Source organism: Simochromis diagramma, unplaced genomic scaffold (genome assembly GCF_900408965.1).
Source record: "Simochromis diagramma unplaced genomic scaffold, fSimDia1.1 OVJJ01000082.1, whole genome shotgun sequence".
In the NCBI taxonomy this organism is placed as follows: Eukaryota; Metazoa; Chordata; class Actinopteri; order Cichliformes; family Cichlidae; genus Simochromis; species Simochromis diagramma.
The window spans coordinates 105,673-124,185 of NW_024386742.1; the positions used below are offsets into that span (position 1 = coordinate 105,673).

General features: G+C 38.6%; 1 protein-coding gene and 1 long non-coding RNA gene across 2 annotated transcripts in view; both read right to left on the bottom strand.

The window, feature by feature from the left end:
* The window catches only part of LOC120721911 (immunoglobulin superfamily member 1-like), a 35,050-nt gene extending 22,441 nt beyond the window's left edge, over nucleotides 1–12,609 (bottom strand). The window contains exons 1-4 of the mRNA XM_040012588.1: nucleotides 12,450–12,609; nucleotides 9,671–9,937; nucleotides 8,279–8,551; nucleotides 7,903–8,178 (exon numbers count right to left, since the gene is read on the bottom strand). Of these exons, the coding sequence (XP_039868522.1) occupies nucleotides 7,903–8,178; nucleotides 8,279–8,551; nucleotides 9,671–9,713 (592 nt within the window). The 5' untranslated portion in view covers nucleotides 9,714–9,937; nucleotides 12,450–12,609. The remainder of the gene's footprint in view (nucleotides 1–7,902; nucleotides 8,179–8,278; nucleotides 8,552–9,670; nucleotides 9,938–12,449) is intronic.
* A 1,507-nt stretch (nucleotides 12,610–14,116) lies between these two features.
* LOC120722587 lies at nucleotides 14,117–17,533 on the bottom strand. The gene is made up of 4 exons (XR_005693548.1): nucleotides 17,347–17,533; nucleotides 17,107–17,139; nucleotides 14,556–14,609; nucleotides 14,117–14,131 (listed from the first exon to the last, which is right to left on the bottom strand). It is a non-coding gene; the product is annotated as an uncharacterized LOC120722587 (long non-coding RNA).
* Between the last annotated feature and the right edge of the window lie 980 nt (nucleotides 17,534–18,513).

Genomic DNA, 18,513 nt, shown 5'->3' on the forward strand with positions numbered 1-18,513 from the left:
AATTGGCGATTGGCTTCAGCCCTGTCTCATTTTCTTGAGTTGTCTCCACTCCTCTAATCATCCTTCTGTGTATATGTAGTCGCTGCCTCTCCTTAGTTTTGTGCCAGTCTTCCTTCTGTGTTTTTGGTCGTCCTCTCTACAACATACATGACGGTTTATTTGGGTCGGTTATCTCAGTTTGATGCCATGTTTACATCCATGTAGCATGCCCTTGTCATTCTACCACAATCAAATAACTTTACTTCACAGAAATACAAAATGCAGAAGAAAGAGAAGCACTGTTTAATATAGATATAAAAATCCCTTTTTACAACGCATGTTCTGATTGGCCTGTCTGTGTCCTTCCTTCTTACACCAACCTCAAACAGCTCCTGTGGTTTTGACTGAATGTTTATATTTCCTGTCCTTTTCAAAAACAACAGCTTGTTTCTTGTGTTGTGTTGTTATCTTTTTCTATAGACGTGTACTGTACTAAAATCATGGCTGAATATGTGATAAAAGTTGGCAAGAGAACTGTGGACTTACAAATTGGATCTGTGTTATTTGCCGCTCTCTGCTCATCTGTACCATGTGGATTATAATTTTCAGAAAGAATTGGACTATTATATTGGATATATATAACTGATGTGATTTGATGATTATTTTGTGATGGTTATTTTTGAATCTGCTTTTGTTTTACTCCTGTTAAATTGCTTTAATAAAATTTCATGCAAACAGTAAAAGGAAAACTGCAAAATATAATAATTGAATGGGTTTTCCACGTGTCTGCATGTCCCCTTTCCAGGTACTCCAGCTCCATCCCACAGTCCAGAGACCTGCATGTTAGGTTAACTTGTGATTCTAGAGTGGTCGTAGGTGTGAGCCTGAATGTTTGTGTGTCTCTGTGAGTTAGTCATGTGACACAATGGTGAACTGTCCCAGTGTGTTACAGCTGGGAGAGGCTCCTGTGATTCTGAATTAATAAGTGGAAGAACATGGGTTGATAATTCCTTTTTACATGATGTAGATTTTTAAACTCAAATAGTAAAAGTATTTGTTGGTGTCCACACCAGCACTTCCTAAGAAACTCTGCTGACTTTAAGTCGTTGCTATCAGCTACAAAAATCACAGGCTTCAAACTTTTTTCTCACTGCTGTTGGAACAGGATACATTCAAAGTTTTATACAAAAGTTCAACAGTGAATATAAAGAAAATATCAGCTGAATATAAAGAGCCTGGATCTGAAACAGGACACACCCTTGTGTGTGTTATGCTAAGCGAAAGTAACAAGTCTATATCATATTATTATTCAATATCATCTTCATAAACACTAAAAAGTGAGCGCGTCTGATATTTGAGCAGCAGAGGAGCAACAGTGGATTCATAAAATGCTCCTTTTTGCTGCTGCAGCTCTCCTCACTGACCTGTAAGACAAACACACAAAGAACACAAATGTCCAAGTTTCAGGATGTTAGACATTTAATAACTTGAAGAATAACTCATCCTGCACAGAAGCATAATTACCAGGAAAGCTTCCTAACGTGACTTCAGAATAAACTGCTGCATCAGCTGCAGGACTTGATTTTCCTGTGAGTGGAAAGAAGATTTTAAGACCAGATAAACATGTTGAACAACATTCACTGGAGGTGATAGCAGACTTTGTTTACCTGCTTTCTTCTTGGCTTTTCCTTTTTTGGGGCGTTTGACCTCAGCATACATCAGACTGTCCTCTAAAAGAGAAGTCAGAGCTCAGGATACATTTGATCAGCAGATATATGACACAGAGCTGTTGGACGTAGAGGTGGATTTAAACTGCAGATTTGTCAGCCACAGCCATTAACAGCATTAATGCTACGCTCCCCTTAATGATTCTCGCTCTTTGTAGTTTCACTAGATTATTACTTTAGCTGCCAAGTACAGAACAGACTACTTTAAGTGCTAAGAGCAACATGTAAGAACTATGTATGAGATGTGATACTTCACAAGGTTTCCTTTACTGTTACACAAAAAGTTAACAATTTAGACTTTTGAACAAAGGATAGTTTATTTAAGGAAATTAGCAAAACAAAAATCTTAATCAACTAGTAATAATCATGTAATTCAATCACCTGAATTTTATCCAAATGTAACTAATCTACTCAGTGCTATTGCTGATTTCAGATATAGTGTTGACATAAAAAAAAAGATAATTTCAGTTCATAAGTCCACAGCGATTGAGCAACTGAAACTTTTGACCGTGAACTCCACAGTTCTTTCTTCCAATGTTGCTGATGTTACTCATCTGCAGCAAAATGATGACAACACAACAACACAGTATCATGCTAAACAAATACACCTGACTTAATGACTAACCCACCATAAACCTAAATGACTGCAGATTAACTCTGCTGATGTATAGTGGTAGTGTGTAGTAGGTAAGCTTGATAAGTGAATAATTAAACTCCATGTTGACCTATAATTAGCTGCAACATAATGAAATGACACATTTCAGTACAAACACTGAGTGAGACTGTTGTGTCTGTACCTGCAGCTCCCGTCTTCACCTCAGAGTAAACAGCACTCTGCTCTGGTTCATGATGCTTCCCTGTGAAGATGATCAGAGTATTCAACATATGAAAAAAATTAACAGTTAATTTTTTTATTTATTGTATTTTTACATTACATTTATATTTATATTTTTTAAACTGCATGTGTTTTATTTACTTACTGTTCTTTTGAAGGTTTTTAAGGTCAATAAGAGAGTATGTGACATCTTGATGTTGACCTGATCCTGAAATGTTCATATTTTAGTTACAGGATTGTAAACATGTCATATGGAATTAGTTTCATTAAATCAAAAGCAAGTTTCATCTCTGACTGCTCTGTGCTTTTCTGCACATATACTGCACCATTTCTGTTGTCTTCCACGTGCATAACATATTCAGAGAGGTTATTGGTACCTAAAAAAAAGACGAGCCAGGGTCACATTAATCATTTTAATAAAAACCTAAAAGAGATTAAATATTCCTCTTTAAGTCAAAACCAGAACTATGAGATATTTTCAAACCATTAACCCATAATGTTGTTATTGTTTGTGTTGTTATGATATTAAACAACAGCTGTTCTCACTCCCGGGGCGTAGCATACCGATGTTTTGTCACGCAGCGTTCCTGAGGATTGTGAACGGTGACCTTTCATGTATGGCAAGCCACCCTGGCCAAATATCGCGATGGCTTGCCATATCCACGTTCTTATGGTAGGCGCCGGGTTATGGATGAATTCCTGTGCAATGACGGTCCCGCGGTAATAGACGTTCCAGCCATGTATTCCAGCCCTAAACCTAACCTTATCCCTAACATTAACCAGCACTTTAATAAAGTGAAATAGTGTTTTCCAAAGCAATTTTAAGAAAATGAACAAACATGTGTAGATTGCGTCCAAACGGTTCTCATGCTTTCTTATTTTTCCAATGTTGTCATTTAGGAACGTGTTGGGTACCCAAAAGCATAAAATGTTGATGATTTGTCACCTAGCGTAAAATAATACGCTTAGGGAGTTAGAACGTGTTGAAACAACATCTCTGTGGATTCTTTCAGTAAAGATAAACTCGGGTTGTAAACTCCTGTTTGTTTCTGATTTTATGTTCATGTGGCATTTGGCTGTTTGGATTTTTGTCTAACTGGATTTTGATAAAGATCCTTTGAAAAACTGCTGAACACAAACTGAACCTGTTTGAAACTGTTTGAGTTAATGAAGACTGAATGAAAAGTCAATATTAATAATGATAATATTATTTAAATGGTTTAAATACTGACCAGGATGAAGAGAGTGGTACTCATGAGTTTCATTCAGGTTGACTCCATGATTTGTGGAGGAGCCCGGACTGTGACTCTCAGACTGGATCGACCTAAAACAGGAAATAAACACAATAAACTCAAAAGTAACTGATGTTTGTTTAAAATAATAATAAAAAGTATTTTACCAACCTGGTGAAGCAGGAATCTGTGAAAGAGACAAATGTTATTACACATGTTTGTCATGTATAAATTGTTCCACTGATATTTTGTGTCATGAGATCAGAATACATGTATATGTGTGAATAATTAAAGTGTATGTAGTAAATAAACTCTCTAATACAGCATGAAAAGAAGAGGCTCTTACACTTGGACTGTCTGCAGCGATACAACAAGAGCAGGAGAATAATAATGAGAGAGACTCCACAAACCAGTCCAACCATCAACCACACAGGAGGTGAAGAGCTGTCAGCTCCTGACACAGTTACTGCAACAACAAATAATAATTAATTATTAATAAAGTGTAAAAGAAGAACTCTGAGAGCACAAATCTCTGCTAAGGCAGCTCACTCTGTTGACAGTATTTACTTTTAAGGAAACAATATTGTATTTTCTGTGCATTTATTTTATTTGTACTGTGAGAAGTTTGTAGTTCAGTAAAATAAGTCCAAAGGCAGATTTTTTCAACATGACAACAAGGGCACATGTGAAATGTAGTGACGTCAGAGGTCAAACGTAACATGATATTTTAAATCTTTATACAGTATTTTCTATATGTTGACAAGACACAACACCTTTGTAAGAATCATAGTTTCTGTGTTATAAGTATTTTTATTTAGTCATAAAGTTGACCTTGAAGACCTCGGTGGCTGTAGCCAAATGTTAATGGATAGTTAACATGACTGCAGCTCGTCAGTGAGGTAACCAGGCAGGTCTGCTGGGATCCTTTCTAGGAAAATAAGATTTGTATGCTAACAGATTTTCCCCTTGTTTCAGTTTCTTCCTGCTTCAAGATTCGTTTTCATGCCATCATTCACCTCCAGTCAGACGCCTGCCGCCTTGGATCATTACCTCCTTATTCACCACCACTGCTGCCCTCCTCGGAGCCTCTTCCTCACTTGCCTGCCTGCCCATCGTTCAGCAGTTTCCACAGACCTCTGCCTTCATCCACTAAACCCAGCTAGTCTGGACTCCAAGTAAGGCATTGTTGCAGCCACTTTATGAACACTCTCTGTCTTGTCACATTCCCTCAGATTTCCTGCCCTAACTGCTCTCTCCTCTCCCACAGATCTGCCGCCCTCACACTGTTATGTCCGCTCCTCTGGCCTGTCTCTCTCACCTCAGTTAAGATGTTTTTGTAGGACTCGCTCATTAATTTTGGGTTCATTTATGTTTTGTTCTTGTTGACTGAGTCAAAGCTCACAATCTGTTGTGTTAAATTATTTATCCTTTGTTCGAGTAAAAAAACCTTCACTTATTACATCCTCTGCTGTTTTCACTTGAGTCCTGAACCACAACGATATTAAACCTGACAATATAGAGATATTACATAATAGTTTTATAAAAGTTCTGACAAAATAGATCCAGGTGACTTCAAGCATTAAACCGACAATCTAATGTTCCTTCTCAAGCATGAAATCCATTAAAATCCATCAAATGTTTTGATCCTGCTCACCTTTAACTGACATCCAGCTCTGTGCTGACTCTCTTCCTGAGTACTGGCACTTGTAGAAACCTTCATCAGACTTTGACACTGCAGAGATCTTCAGCTCCCCTCGGGTATCATTTTGAATAAGTTTGTCATTGTGATAGAAAAACACATTGGAAAGTATTTTTTGTGTTTTCAAACTGCAGCTCAGATTAACAGAAGCTCCCTCAGTCACAGGATGAACAGGACTCACCAGGATAGGAACATCATCATCATCTGTGACACAATCACACACAATTGTTTCAGTCACATCAGCGAACAAGTGACAACATTTAAGGATTGAAATGTTCAGTTACAGTGGGTTCATCATGTGGATCATTCAGCACTTGCATTTTTGTTAGAAGGCCGAGGGTCCATGGAGTAAATAAATGCATCATGTTACTATTCTATATGGAGATTGTTGAATCTGTTATCTATTATTATCACTACATGGTTTGGCAAACTTTCTGTCAAACTCAGATCCCAAATTCAAAATTTGATTAAGAGGACTGGAAATATAGTTGGGATGCTCCCTTCATCCTTCCTCCAGGAGTCAAACTATGAAATTATTTAATGGTTAAAGTTGAAATTGTAAATGTTTGTATGTTTGTTTTATTTTACACGACGTGTTTCCCTATTCCTTTATTCTGAAAGGGAGAATATATAAAATATTGTCTGCAAATTTTGACAAACTTGATTATAAAAAGATCGAGTGAAATGAGACCAACAATCAAGAATATTTTGATGCTTTGGTGCCTGTCTGAAAATGATCATTGATCATTGTTGTTTGTGTTGCCACATAGAATTACTTCACATAGAGCAAAGCTGGGACAAATGTTCATGTGACGTTTAAATCATTCAGATCCAAGAAGTAAATGTATAATAACATACTCTGTACAGTGATGTTGACTGCACTGCTGAACTCTCCTGATCCAGACTCACACCAGTACACTCCAGTATGTGACTTTGATGTTTTGAAGTTACATGTGGATCCAGTCATTCTCCTACAGTCAGAGAGTCGGCCGTCCTCAGAGAACTTCTTCACTCTCCACTCAGTGAAGTTTCCCTCACAGGTCAGTGAGACAGAGTCAGAGGTGAAGTGTTGCACTCTGTCAGGACTCACTGTGAGAGACGCTGCTGAATGAACATCTGGAAACAACATGCAGTGAAGAGACAAAGCTCACAGATGTTAGGATTCAAAATATCACAAAGAAAAAAATAGTTCTTGCTAAACCCACCATAACTGCAAATAAATCTATGAATGAGATTTGTTAATACAGATTTAAATGTTGTGACTCCTGCAGCTGGAAAGATTTCACTGAACCATCTGGGTCTCTCAGTAATAATCTCACAGCATCATTAGAAGCTACATTAGAAGTTTCTGTAAACCTGCTTTCCTACAGTTTGTCCACAGCGTGCATGTTTGTTGTTGCACAAGCAAATATCTTCACCATCAGTCATGTAATAAGATGTCTGACATTTGAGACCTTATTACAAACAGTCAGATCATGATCAGACAGTTTAACATCAGCAGATCTTAAATGTTTGTTCTCTTTGCTTCTGCAAATCATGACAGCACTTTTACAGGCATCATGTCTGATATCATTTTTCACAGCAAAAGCACAACAACATGAGGACTAAAGACCACGAGATCATCTGTGTACATAATGTGCTTCACAGGAGTGCTGCCAGCTTTACAGACTTTCTAATCATCAACATGAAGATTAAAAAGAGCCGTAGACAAGATTCATTCTTGTTTAACTCGGTGAGAAACAAACAAGGAGGAATTTGAATAACAACAGAAGTGTCAGACTGAAGCTCAGTTTACTTGAATGTAGTGAGAAAGGATGAGATTCAATTTAATCCTTATGAGGAAACTTAAATAAAATCATTTAATGCAATTTAATTGTAATTGGACATCAGATTTCAATGTCAGCATGCCGCTGCAAGAAAAATAATGGTGAATTAAAGTGATGACATAATTTATTAGAGAGAAACAAGCTGACCTGCAGACCAGACAAACTTTGGTTGACTGTGATCAGTGCGATACTCTGGGTCTCCTCTTCCAGCTCTGCACACATATCCTGCTGTGTGTGTCTGTCCATGAATGATGTAGGAGTCCTGTGCAGTCCTATTGCCATCAGGTAGCAACTCATAACTGTAGGATTTATAGTTGAATGTTTTCAGATCAGGAACAGCTTTATACCAGTAGAAGCTCCATCCTGCAGACGGATGTTCAACCTCACAGTTCAGAGTTACTGAGGCTCCAGGACTCAGCCATGATGGAGACACAGTGAGGACAGGACGGGGTTTATCTGTTCAACAAAGATTTTCTCTCAGTGAACATGTAGTACAGTCTCTGAACAATGAGCTCAGTTTATACAAAGAATAATAATCTCAGTCTATATGAACAGAAAAACATTTTACAAAGTGTTCAAACAGCTTAAAGCAAACATGACTTACTGTCAGAAACTGTCAGTGTGACTGAATCACTCCACTCTGTTGTTTCATGCTGTGAACTTTTCATTCTGCCCTTACAGCGATAGTTTCCACTGATCAATGATGAAGCAGATCTAATCCTGTATTCATTTTGATTTGGAGGTTTTCTGATGCTGTTTGTTTCCCACTCATAATCCCACTCAGTGTCTCCTCCATGGATCTCACATCTGACAGTGATCGTCTCTCCTCTGTATATCTCAGAGGAGTTTGGATGCAGAGTCACAACAGGTCTGATTGAGACTGTTAATGTTCAAGAAAGTACAATAAAAACACATGAATGACAAAAGGTACAATTACCATCAGATGTAGTGCTTTGTGGTAAATTCAAGTTTGAACTCACCAGTTGTGTCAATCCAAACTGTCTCACTGTCCTCTGTGTAGTAAACTGGTTCTCCTCTTCCTCCTCTGCAGCTGTAGAGTCCTCCCTCTGAGACACTGATTTGTTCATTTCTCGCAGGTTCAGAAGATTTCCCATCTCTGTACCAGTAGTATTTCCATCCAGATGATGATGATGGTGATGATGATGATGATGGGCACACAGAGCAGGTCAGGGTCACACTGCCCCCTACTGGAACAGCTGTCCTATCAGCTCTCAGTTCAGCCTTTGGTTTCGCTGCAGTTCAGTTTAGAAGAAGAACATAAAAGTAAAAATGACTGAATCAGAACAATTTAAAGATGGAAACATGTGAATGATCAAATATCACAAAACTTTATTAGTGAAGCTATAACAAAGTGTGTGACACAAAATACTCTGAAATACTGTTTTGATCTGCACAGCAATTCTTTTTAAAATTTACTTCTGAGTATTTAAAATTAATTAATAAATGCATAGTTTGTTTACTGTCATTAATTTGAAGCATGACTTAGTTAATTCATCTGTAATGAGAAAGTAACCCAGGTTAATATGATCTGATTGTACTTAGCATGCTATGTCCTTGTGTGCTTTACTAAATCTGCTGTTAAAGCCTCTGATAGCTAAGATGAGACCTAGTAAGTGTGTTTTATATTCTTTTGCTGTGGAAACTGACATTTCCTGTCGATGTGCACAGATGTGTCAGAATGGGTTTTAAAAGACACATCGATGGTTTGGAGGAAGTAATTACGGAAGCTAACTCAGAAAGATCAATTAGAGAAAAAACTCTAAATAAATATCAATGGTACTGAAAGTAGCTGCACATAATGTTTTGTCTGTGAGATGATTATGAGTAATTTCTATACTCATTAAATATCATTAGCCTAAATTAATAACATACCAGCACAGACCAGCGTCAAACAAAATGAGGCCATATTGTCGTCTGAAGTTCAGAGTTCATTAAGTGAAAAAGACCCAGTGTGTGTTTGTCACCAGACTCTTTAACTAAAACCTGAAACCTCTAAGATCATTTCAACAATAGACAACATGCTAAAAACAACTGAAGGAACTGCATCATATGTTGGTGCAACAGGGAGTAATAAAAATAAAAATAACACAAATACAGAAGTGAAAATATTGGATGTAACTGTTGTTCTTAGTGGATGTGGTGGAGCAGCTGAAGCAGGTTCAGCATTTGTTCTGCACTTCATGTATTAGAGCTGCACAGCAGAGAGGTTACTCTGATATGTTTTGTTCTCTTCACTGTGAATAAAAAGATGCTTTTAAAAATATTTTACTGAGCAGCACAAATGAAACAGCTACAAAGCTGCAAGAACAACAGATTCTTACTGATGTTGATAAAACAGATCTCCAACTTACATGATACAGTCAGTGTGATGGTATCACTCCACTCTGTTAACATATAGGTCCTTGTGCCCCGGCAGCTGTATCCTCCACTGTCAGACTCAGCAGCGCTGCTGATTCTGTATTCATTGGATGTTTCAGGTATGTTTTTCTGGCCTTGTCTCCATTCATGCGTCCACTGAGCTCCTTCACCTCCCTGAATCTCACATCTGACAGTGACTGTCTCACCGCTGTATATCTGAGTCCAGGGTGGCTGCAGGGTCACAGTGGGCTTAGTGGGAACTGTTCACATAAGAATGATCCAGTTAGGAGAAGAGAAACAGAAAAACTCTGCTGTTTATAACATAAGAGTAGAGTCACTGCAAAACAGCTGATTCACAGACAAACAGTTTGAAGACTCAACATCAAAACAAAGTCACAATAAAACTATTTATAGCTTTCAAACTGTAAGACAACATTTTTAGTAAAACGTACAAGTATTTACTTTGTACAGTTATCTTTTATTTATATTCTTTATAAATAAATTTATTATTTACAAAAAGTTACTGTTTTTTTAATGAGTTGTCTTAAGTCTGATTTACTTTCACAAAGATGCGATCTTTGAGGTGTGTAAACAAATCAGTGCGGATAAACAAGAAAACACTTTAGATTAAATCTAGAAACAGGATGAGGAGAGACTTTTTTTAAATCCCAGGATTAGTTAGGCTTTTGAAGAAGTTACTCTGTCAAGGCCGATCCTTAATCTCACAATCTTAAAGTAGACACAACAAAACTGAAGTTCTTCTATTTTTCTATTTCCATCTCTCCAAGTAATCCTGCTGTCAGAAAGAGAAACAGAAGAACAGACTAGTCCCCAAAGACAGGACGTGACAGTAATGACAACTTTATACAAGACTTTTCAAACTCAAAATTTCACAACTCTTTATAGGAGCAGAAGAATAAATAAACAAAAGTGACAAATGTAGAAAAAAGCAACACAGTTCAAAGAACATTAACATGTCGAGTAAAACTGGAGAATTTGTCTCATGAAAATATTACTTAAATGAATTAAAAGGAAGTGACTGACTCCATGTCAGACTCCAGGCCATGAAGCACCTTAAAAGCAAATAATTAAATCCTGAAATCAGTTTGAAAACATGCTGGGAGCCAGTGTAACAGTGGGACAGGTTTAATCCCATGTGATGTGATTCGATGTGATGTGTTTGAGTTGATCTGCAGTCATTCATCTGATTGTTTGATGAGACTGTTTCAGTGATTTAGGTGTGAAAAATCAAAGCATGTAAAATGGTTTCCTGTCTTTAAATGTTTTAAAATGATTCATAACTTATGTTGCAATTAATCCAGAAATATTTTTGTTATTGTCTTGAAATTTTCCAGCAGAGAAGCAGCTGATGGCAGCGTGTGTTCAGCGTGTGTTCAGCATGTGTCCAGCATGTGTTCAGCATGTGTTCAGCGTGTGTTCAGCGTGTGTTCAGCGTGTGTTCAGCATGTGTCCAGCGTGTGTTCAGCATGTGTTCAGCATGTGTTCAGCGTGTGTTCAGCGTGTGTTCAGCGTGTGTTCAGCATGTGTCCAGCGTGTGTTCAGCATGTGTTCAGCGTGTGTCCAGCGTGTGTCCAGCGTGTGTTCAGCGTGTGTTCAGCATGTGTCCAGCGTGTGTTCAGCGTGTGTTCAGCGTGTGTCCAGCGTGTGTTCAGCGTGTGTTCAGCGTGTGTCCAGCGTGTGTCCAGCGTGTGTCCAGCGTGTGTCCAGCGTGTGTTCAGCGTGTGTTCAGCGTGTGTTCAGCGTGTGTTCAGCGTGTGTCCAGCGTGTGTTCAGCATGTGTTCAGCGTGTGTTCAGCATGTGTTCAGCGTGTGTTCAGCATGTGTTCAGCGTGTGTTCAGCGTGTGTCCAGCGTGTGTCCAGCGTGTGTTCAGCATGTGTTCAGCATGTGTCCAGCATGTGTTCAGCGTGTGTTCAGCATGTGTTCAGCGTGTGTCCAGCGTGTGTTCAGCGTGTGTTCAGCGTGTGTCCAGAGTGTTTTCAGCATGTGTCCAGCGTGTGTTCAGCGTGTGTTCAGCATGTGTCCAGCATGTGTCCAGCGTGTGTTCAGCGTGTGTTCAGCGTGTGTTCAGCATGTGTCCAGCATGTGTCCAGCGTGTGTTCAGCGTGTGTCCAGCGTGTGTCCAGCGTGTGTCCAGCGTGTGTCTAGCGTGTGTTCAGCGTGTGTTCAGCATGTGTCTAGCATTTGTTCAGCATGTGTTCAGCATGTGTCCAGCGTGTGTTCAGCATGTGTCCAGCGTGTGTTCAGCATGTGTCCAGCGTGTGTTCAGCATGTGTCCAGCGTGTGTTCAGCATGTGTTCAGCGTGTGTTCAGCATGTGTCCAGCGTGTGTTCAGCGTGTGTTCAGTGTGTGTTCAGCATGTGTTCAGCGTGTGTTCAGCGTGTGTTCAGCGTGTGTTCAGCGTGTGTTCAGCTGAGGAGATTCAATGGCAACATTTAAAGTTTCTCCTGAGTTTAGCTGAAAGACATTAGCTCACATTCAGTTTTGAAACAGTGATGAAAACTCTGCGTTTGCAGCCACAGACACAAGGCAGCTGGGACAATGACAATTGGATTTATTTTTTTCATGTTACAAACACATTTTTTTTCTTTTCCGGATGTTTGACTCTGAATGACGACTGAATATTTTTATAAAGGAAAAACTGTTTTACATGACTTTGGATACTAAACTAAAAAAAAAAAAAACTGCAGTACTGTTTAAAGTATTTTGTTGTGTTTTGGGAATTAAAATGAGTGAAATGTGTCCAACTTACCTGTTACTCTCAATGTGGTGATGTCACTCCACTCTGTCCAGGAAGAGTTTCTTCTGCCCCGACAGCTGTATCCTCCACTGTCAGACTCAGCAGCGCTGCTGATTCTGTATTCATTGGATGTTGGAGGTGTGTTTACCTTAGCTGGTCTCCATTCATACGTCCACTGAGCTCCTTCATCTCCCTGAATCTCACATCTGACAGTGACTGTCTCACCGCTGTGTATCTGAGTCTTGGATGGCTGCAGGGTCACAGTGGGCTTAGGAAGAGCTGTTAAAAAAATATCATTAACAAACTTAAATATAAAATCATTATTAAAGTTGTCCCAGTTTTTATTGCTCTTGTTAATTGTAATCATAATTTTGCATGCTGTAGACAATATGAGTTGAAAATCAGCAATAAAAAAGTTTTGTTGTATTAATTATTACTAAAAGACATAAATGCATGACTGCATTTCTTTTGTGATATGCGGACATTGGTTGATATTCAGTTTGAGCCTCACAAAGACAGTCATTAAGAGAACTCAACATGCCAGGGTCACATGTAATTTTACAATCCAAGTCCAAACTTTTCTGAACCAGTGGATTTAGCACTAGACTTTTTTTAATAATCAGGAATGTAAACATGTGACAGGAAACAGTTTAAAACATCAAGCACATGGGCTCAACAAAGTTTACTAAAAACTTCATCAGCAGCAGATCAAGGTACCTCTCAGTGATTTTCATGAACTGAACTGTAAACAAATGATCCACATATGGACCTGTTCTACATTACAGGTTCTTCTGAGGTATTCTGACACTCGTGAACACCTGTGGTGGGTGTGGTTTGGGGCTTAGACTGAGGCTGAGAGTCAGAGTGGAGCAGAATGGAGGGAAGAGTGTGTGTGTGTGTGTGTGTGTGTGTGTGTGTGTGTGTGTGTGTGTGTGTGTGTGTGTGTGTGTGTGTGTGTGTGTGTGTGTAAACAACAGAGATAAAAAGTGAGCACAGGATCTAAAAGCTCTCCCCTTGTGTGTGTGTTTGGGCGTGTCGTACTGAGGAAACATGTCAGAGTGCTATAAACCATTAGTTTTTCATTCATTTATAAATGTATTCATTAACATCAATCAGTGGAATGAATCCAAGTAAAACCTGTTGTGAGAAAGGCTTACATAGCAAACCAGTCTCTGATACAATTATATTGTATTTTTAGGCCAAACTTGAAGAGAAATTAATGTAAAAATGCTAAAAACAAAAGAACTGATGGAACTGCAGCAATAAATCCACATATGGAAATCTTTTTTCCTTCCAAGTGTTTCACTGTGAGTACTTATGATATGAATCTAAAAAACAGTATAATTGAAAGACAAAGTATTTTGTTGTGTCTTTTGATGAAACATTATGCAGTGTAAATTAAAATGTGTGAAATATGTCCAACTTGCCTGTTACTTTCAATGTGGTGATGTCACTCCACTCTGTCCAGGAAGAGTTTCTTCTGCCCCGACAGCTGTATTCTCCACTGTCAGACTCAGCAGCGCTGCTGATTCTGTATTCATTGGATGTTGGAGGTGTGTTTACCTCAGCTGGTCTCCATTCATACGTCCACTGAGCTCCTTCACCTCCCTGAATGTCACATCTGACAGTGACTGTCTCACCGCTGTATATCTGAGTCCAGGGTGGCTGCAGGGTCACAGTGGGCTTAGAAGGAGCTGATCAAATAAAACATATCATTAGCAGACTGATAATTTGACTTAAAAAAATCAACAATAAAAGTTGTTTTTATACTTTTTAAATGTTTTATACATTTATGAACATATAATCCATTCGTTGTCACTTAGCTGTTGTTTGCTAACAATGCTGTTAAACCTCCAGTGGTGGATTCAGAGCTGGAGATTTAAAGATAAACGAAGTGAAAAAACTGCTGCTATGAGTAAACATACGAGCAGTTTGGGAAAGGCTAACATAGCAGACCAGTCTCTCCTAAAATGAGGACAATCATTTATTATTGTTTTACACTGCTTTTGTTAGTATTTTGTTCTGTTTTTGGATGAATTGTGTAATACAAATAAAATAAGTGAGGAGATGCGTTTAACTTGTATCCCTGAATCTTATATCTGACAGTGACTTTCTCACCTCTGTGTATCTGAGTCGTGGATGGTTGGAGGGTCACAGTGGGCTCAGGAGGAGCTGTTCAAATAAAAATATATCATTACAAACGATCCTGGTTTTATTGCTCTTGTTAATTTTAATTATATTTTTGTGTCCTGGTAAAAATTTGACTAAAAATCAACAATAAAAAGTTAGTTTTTACCAAACAGATTTAATGATATTTAGACTCTACCAGCAGAGTGACTGAACACAACCAGGTGTGCACAAATCTAAACTGTGACACTGATCATCGACGCATAAACACACAATATCATTTAAACAACCTCAGTTTTACAGTCAAATATCACACAATTTACTTATTTCCAGAGGTGGGGAGTAACGAAGTACAAATAGTTTGTTACTGTACGTAAGCTATCTGTACTTTACTTGAGTATTTATGTTGACATTGTGTTTTTCATAGTGTGAAGCATGCTGCAAAACAAACTGAGGTAGAATCACTGTGTTATTTAAGGCTGCATGAAAATCCTCTACAGATTAGTGCAGGATAAACAGGTTAGTTTGCTGTACTGTGATGGATTTAAAGGAAAGACCAGTGTGTGACTGGTGCACAGTGACAGTCCAATATAAAGTCAGTATAAACAGTGTACTGTGAGTGTAGAGACAAGGACAACTCATGAAACGTCTGCTTACATCTGACTGAATTCAGGTGGATAAATCTGTAAAGAGCAGCAAGTCAGCTGATCACAGCTCATACATTAAGAAAATCTACTGGAGCTCTCAATAGAAAATAGCCTGAGCCATTAAAAACTGATTTTAGGGCTCTGCACCGCTGAATCCCACTTTAGACTCTTGTCCATTCTCTTCCGCTTATCCTTATCAGGGTCGCAGGAGGCTATAGACTATCCCAGCTATCATAGAGCGAGAGGCAGGGTACACCCTGGACAGGTCGCCAGTCTGTTGCAGGGCTAAGACAGAGACACAGACAAACATTCACACTCCCACATATTTAAAATAATCAATTCACTTAACCCCACTAAGTGCATGTCTTTAGACTGTGGGAGGAAGCCGGAGTATCTGGTATTTCCTTTCATTTTTATCCATGTAGCTTTGTACAAGGATTTTGAGAACTCCAAGAGTTAATACAAAAGCGTACACTGAGGTAAGCAGCACACATGCCAATATCAGTGAGATACACTGCACTACTCACACAAATCATCATCTTCTTGTAAATCTGTACTGTAATCTGTTCAGATAAACATCCATGAAAAGAGAATTAGTCTGTATGAAGGCAGCACACTCTTAATATGATCATTTTAAACACTCTGTGTTCCTCCGCCACTGCCTCGTTTAAGTTTTGGACAAAATGGATTCTGGGATATTGCATTTCGTCATTTCGAGCTGATTGGAGAACAGAACAGCCAATCCGATTTTTTTTGCATCCAAGTCTGTGATTGGCTGGTTTTGTGGCACAAATATAACGGTGTACAGAAAGAGTTGAGCGCGCACGGGCAGAAATGTTGAGAGCGCGAGCAACACATTGCGAGCGAGCGCAAGTGCAAAAACTGAGCGAGAGGGGCTGCTGTTGTGTGTGTGTGTGGATAACAGCAAACACTGAGATACATTTTTTGCACGCAGCAATGAATTTTGTTCACTCAAATTAAGTTTTTCTTCACTCAAAATAAATTTCTCCTCAAAATGAAACACAATTATTTTTACGTGCGCTCAATTTTTTTTTTTTACGTGGGGTCAGAATAGTGGCACAAAAATAACACCATATAAAACCGACTGACAGCTGATTCCATAAATATACAAGATGGTGATGAGGAAACACACGGAGAAGACAGCTGGGGGGAATAAACATAATGACACAATACAGGAAGCAAAACTGAACACAGGATGGGACACTGTCAAAGTAAAACAGGAAACACTGAGACCTACACCTGAGACACACGGACTTGACAACAACAGTGATAAACAAACAGGGAGGCAATAGCAGAGACACAAGGACAGGAACAGATTTACAGTATTTAACTGTTTTTCTACGTGATGAAGAAAAAGCTGCTGTGAGAAAGAGAGAAACCTGTCGGCACCACCCTTTGACTTAAATTGTAAGAAACAAATGTGTAAAAATACAAAGAAACTTCTGGTAGCTCATCATTATTATATCTATACTATATTTCTATAGTAGATGCTGAAAAATAGAAACATTTCTGTTTACCTGCACTTTAATCATTTGCTGTTTTACCTGTTTGGTAGCTGTTGAAATGGTTTGGCCTGTACCACTAAACTTGCTGCCTTCAGGACCTCTGCCCCCCTTCTTTCTTTCACATAATGGTATGATCCCAGCCTGTCTTTGCATGTGATTGGTGCGCCCACCAAAGCACAGATTCGTAGCAGGGCTGAAGATTCAGCTCCCACATACCGAGGGTCCATTAATAAGTGGCTCGCAGGCCGGAAATAATTGTATCGAGGGCCGAATGTGGCCCGTGGACCGTAGGTTTGACACCCCTGATTTCGAGCATTGTAGGAGATAACAGCTACATATATGAACTGGAGTAAAAACAGTGTTTCTTACCTTCAGCGTTTCCACAGATGACTGTACTGAGCACTAAAATAATGAATAAAAACTCATCAGATATTATACCTTTTAAAGGCTTTACTCTGATTATTGATTATTGTAAATTTAGGGATGAACAATAATCACCAAATTTCTCCTGTTTGCTAAACAAGCTCTAAGCAGTGACTCACTAATTCTCAGAGATCAGAAACATTTTAATTAATGGTGCCTTTCAAACAATGTCAGACGTGTACTTACAGAAAAAGCCCATCATGCAGAGCAAAGAGAGCCCCATCGTCACATCCAGCCTGCTGCACTCTGATCCTCAGATAATCACAAACAGTTTTACTTTGCAGAAAAAAAGAGAAGTTGTGTTTTGTTTGGGTGTGACAGAGTTTTTCTACAGGTTCTTCTTCTGATTGGTCTCTCTGTGCTTCCTTCCCTTTTACACCAAACTCAAACAGCTCCTGTAGCTTTGACCGCAGCAGTTTTGTGACATGTTTTCCATCGCTTTAAGTCATATCTTACCAGGTCTTTTTTTTTACCGTGACATGTTTTCGCAACGTCCCCTGGATCATTATCATGCTGCAATGTTACTCTTCCTGCACACTGGAAGTGAATGTACCAAAACCCCTTTTCTGTTTTGCAGCCTGTATTTTTATATCTAAGTCTTTTTAATGATTTTTTTATATTTTGATTCTTTATCGGAGGAATTATGTTGAAATTCTTCTTTCATGCTGCATAAAAATATCCAGAGATTTTATCTGACTCTTAGCTGAAACATCATCATGCAGTGCTATAATAAAAATGCTCCTTTGACCTCAGATCTGTGAATGTTTTCACCTTGTGGTTAAATTCTATGTTTGGCTGACACCCAAACAGAGTAAATGACTCACTGTGTGGTTGAACTGAAACTAAAGACCTGTATGTTTCACAAATTAAATTAACAAAGACAACAAATAAATGTATCTTCTATTGGCACATCAAAGTGAATGTTACATGTTACCAACAAAGACTATGTAATTCTCTCCAGAGTCACATGCAGACGAGGTGACCTTTACTAAAGCTTACTGAAGCTGATCATTTCAGGCCCCAATAGTAACAAATGAAGAAAACTGAGTTACAGATAACTGATCACTGGAACACAGAGACTCTGGGTCATCACAAAAACATCCATATGGTCTCTATCAAGGTCACAAAAGTTTCAACTTACAACATAAATGAGAATAACATCCTGTATGATTCGACAGAAGTTCAGTCTGTTTAGCTATGTGTAGACTGATATGTCAGATGATATTATGGTGTCCCTACAATACGAGTGAATAAACTCTTAAACATTATCAACACTTATTCATTATTTTCAGTTTTACTGTGGATTGTAATTATTTATTAAAAACTAAAAATCATTTGCAGAAGGTCAAAACA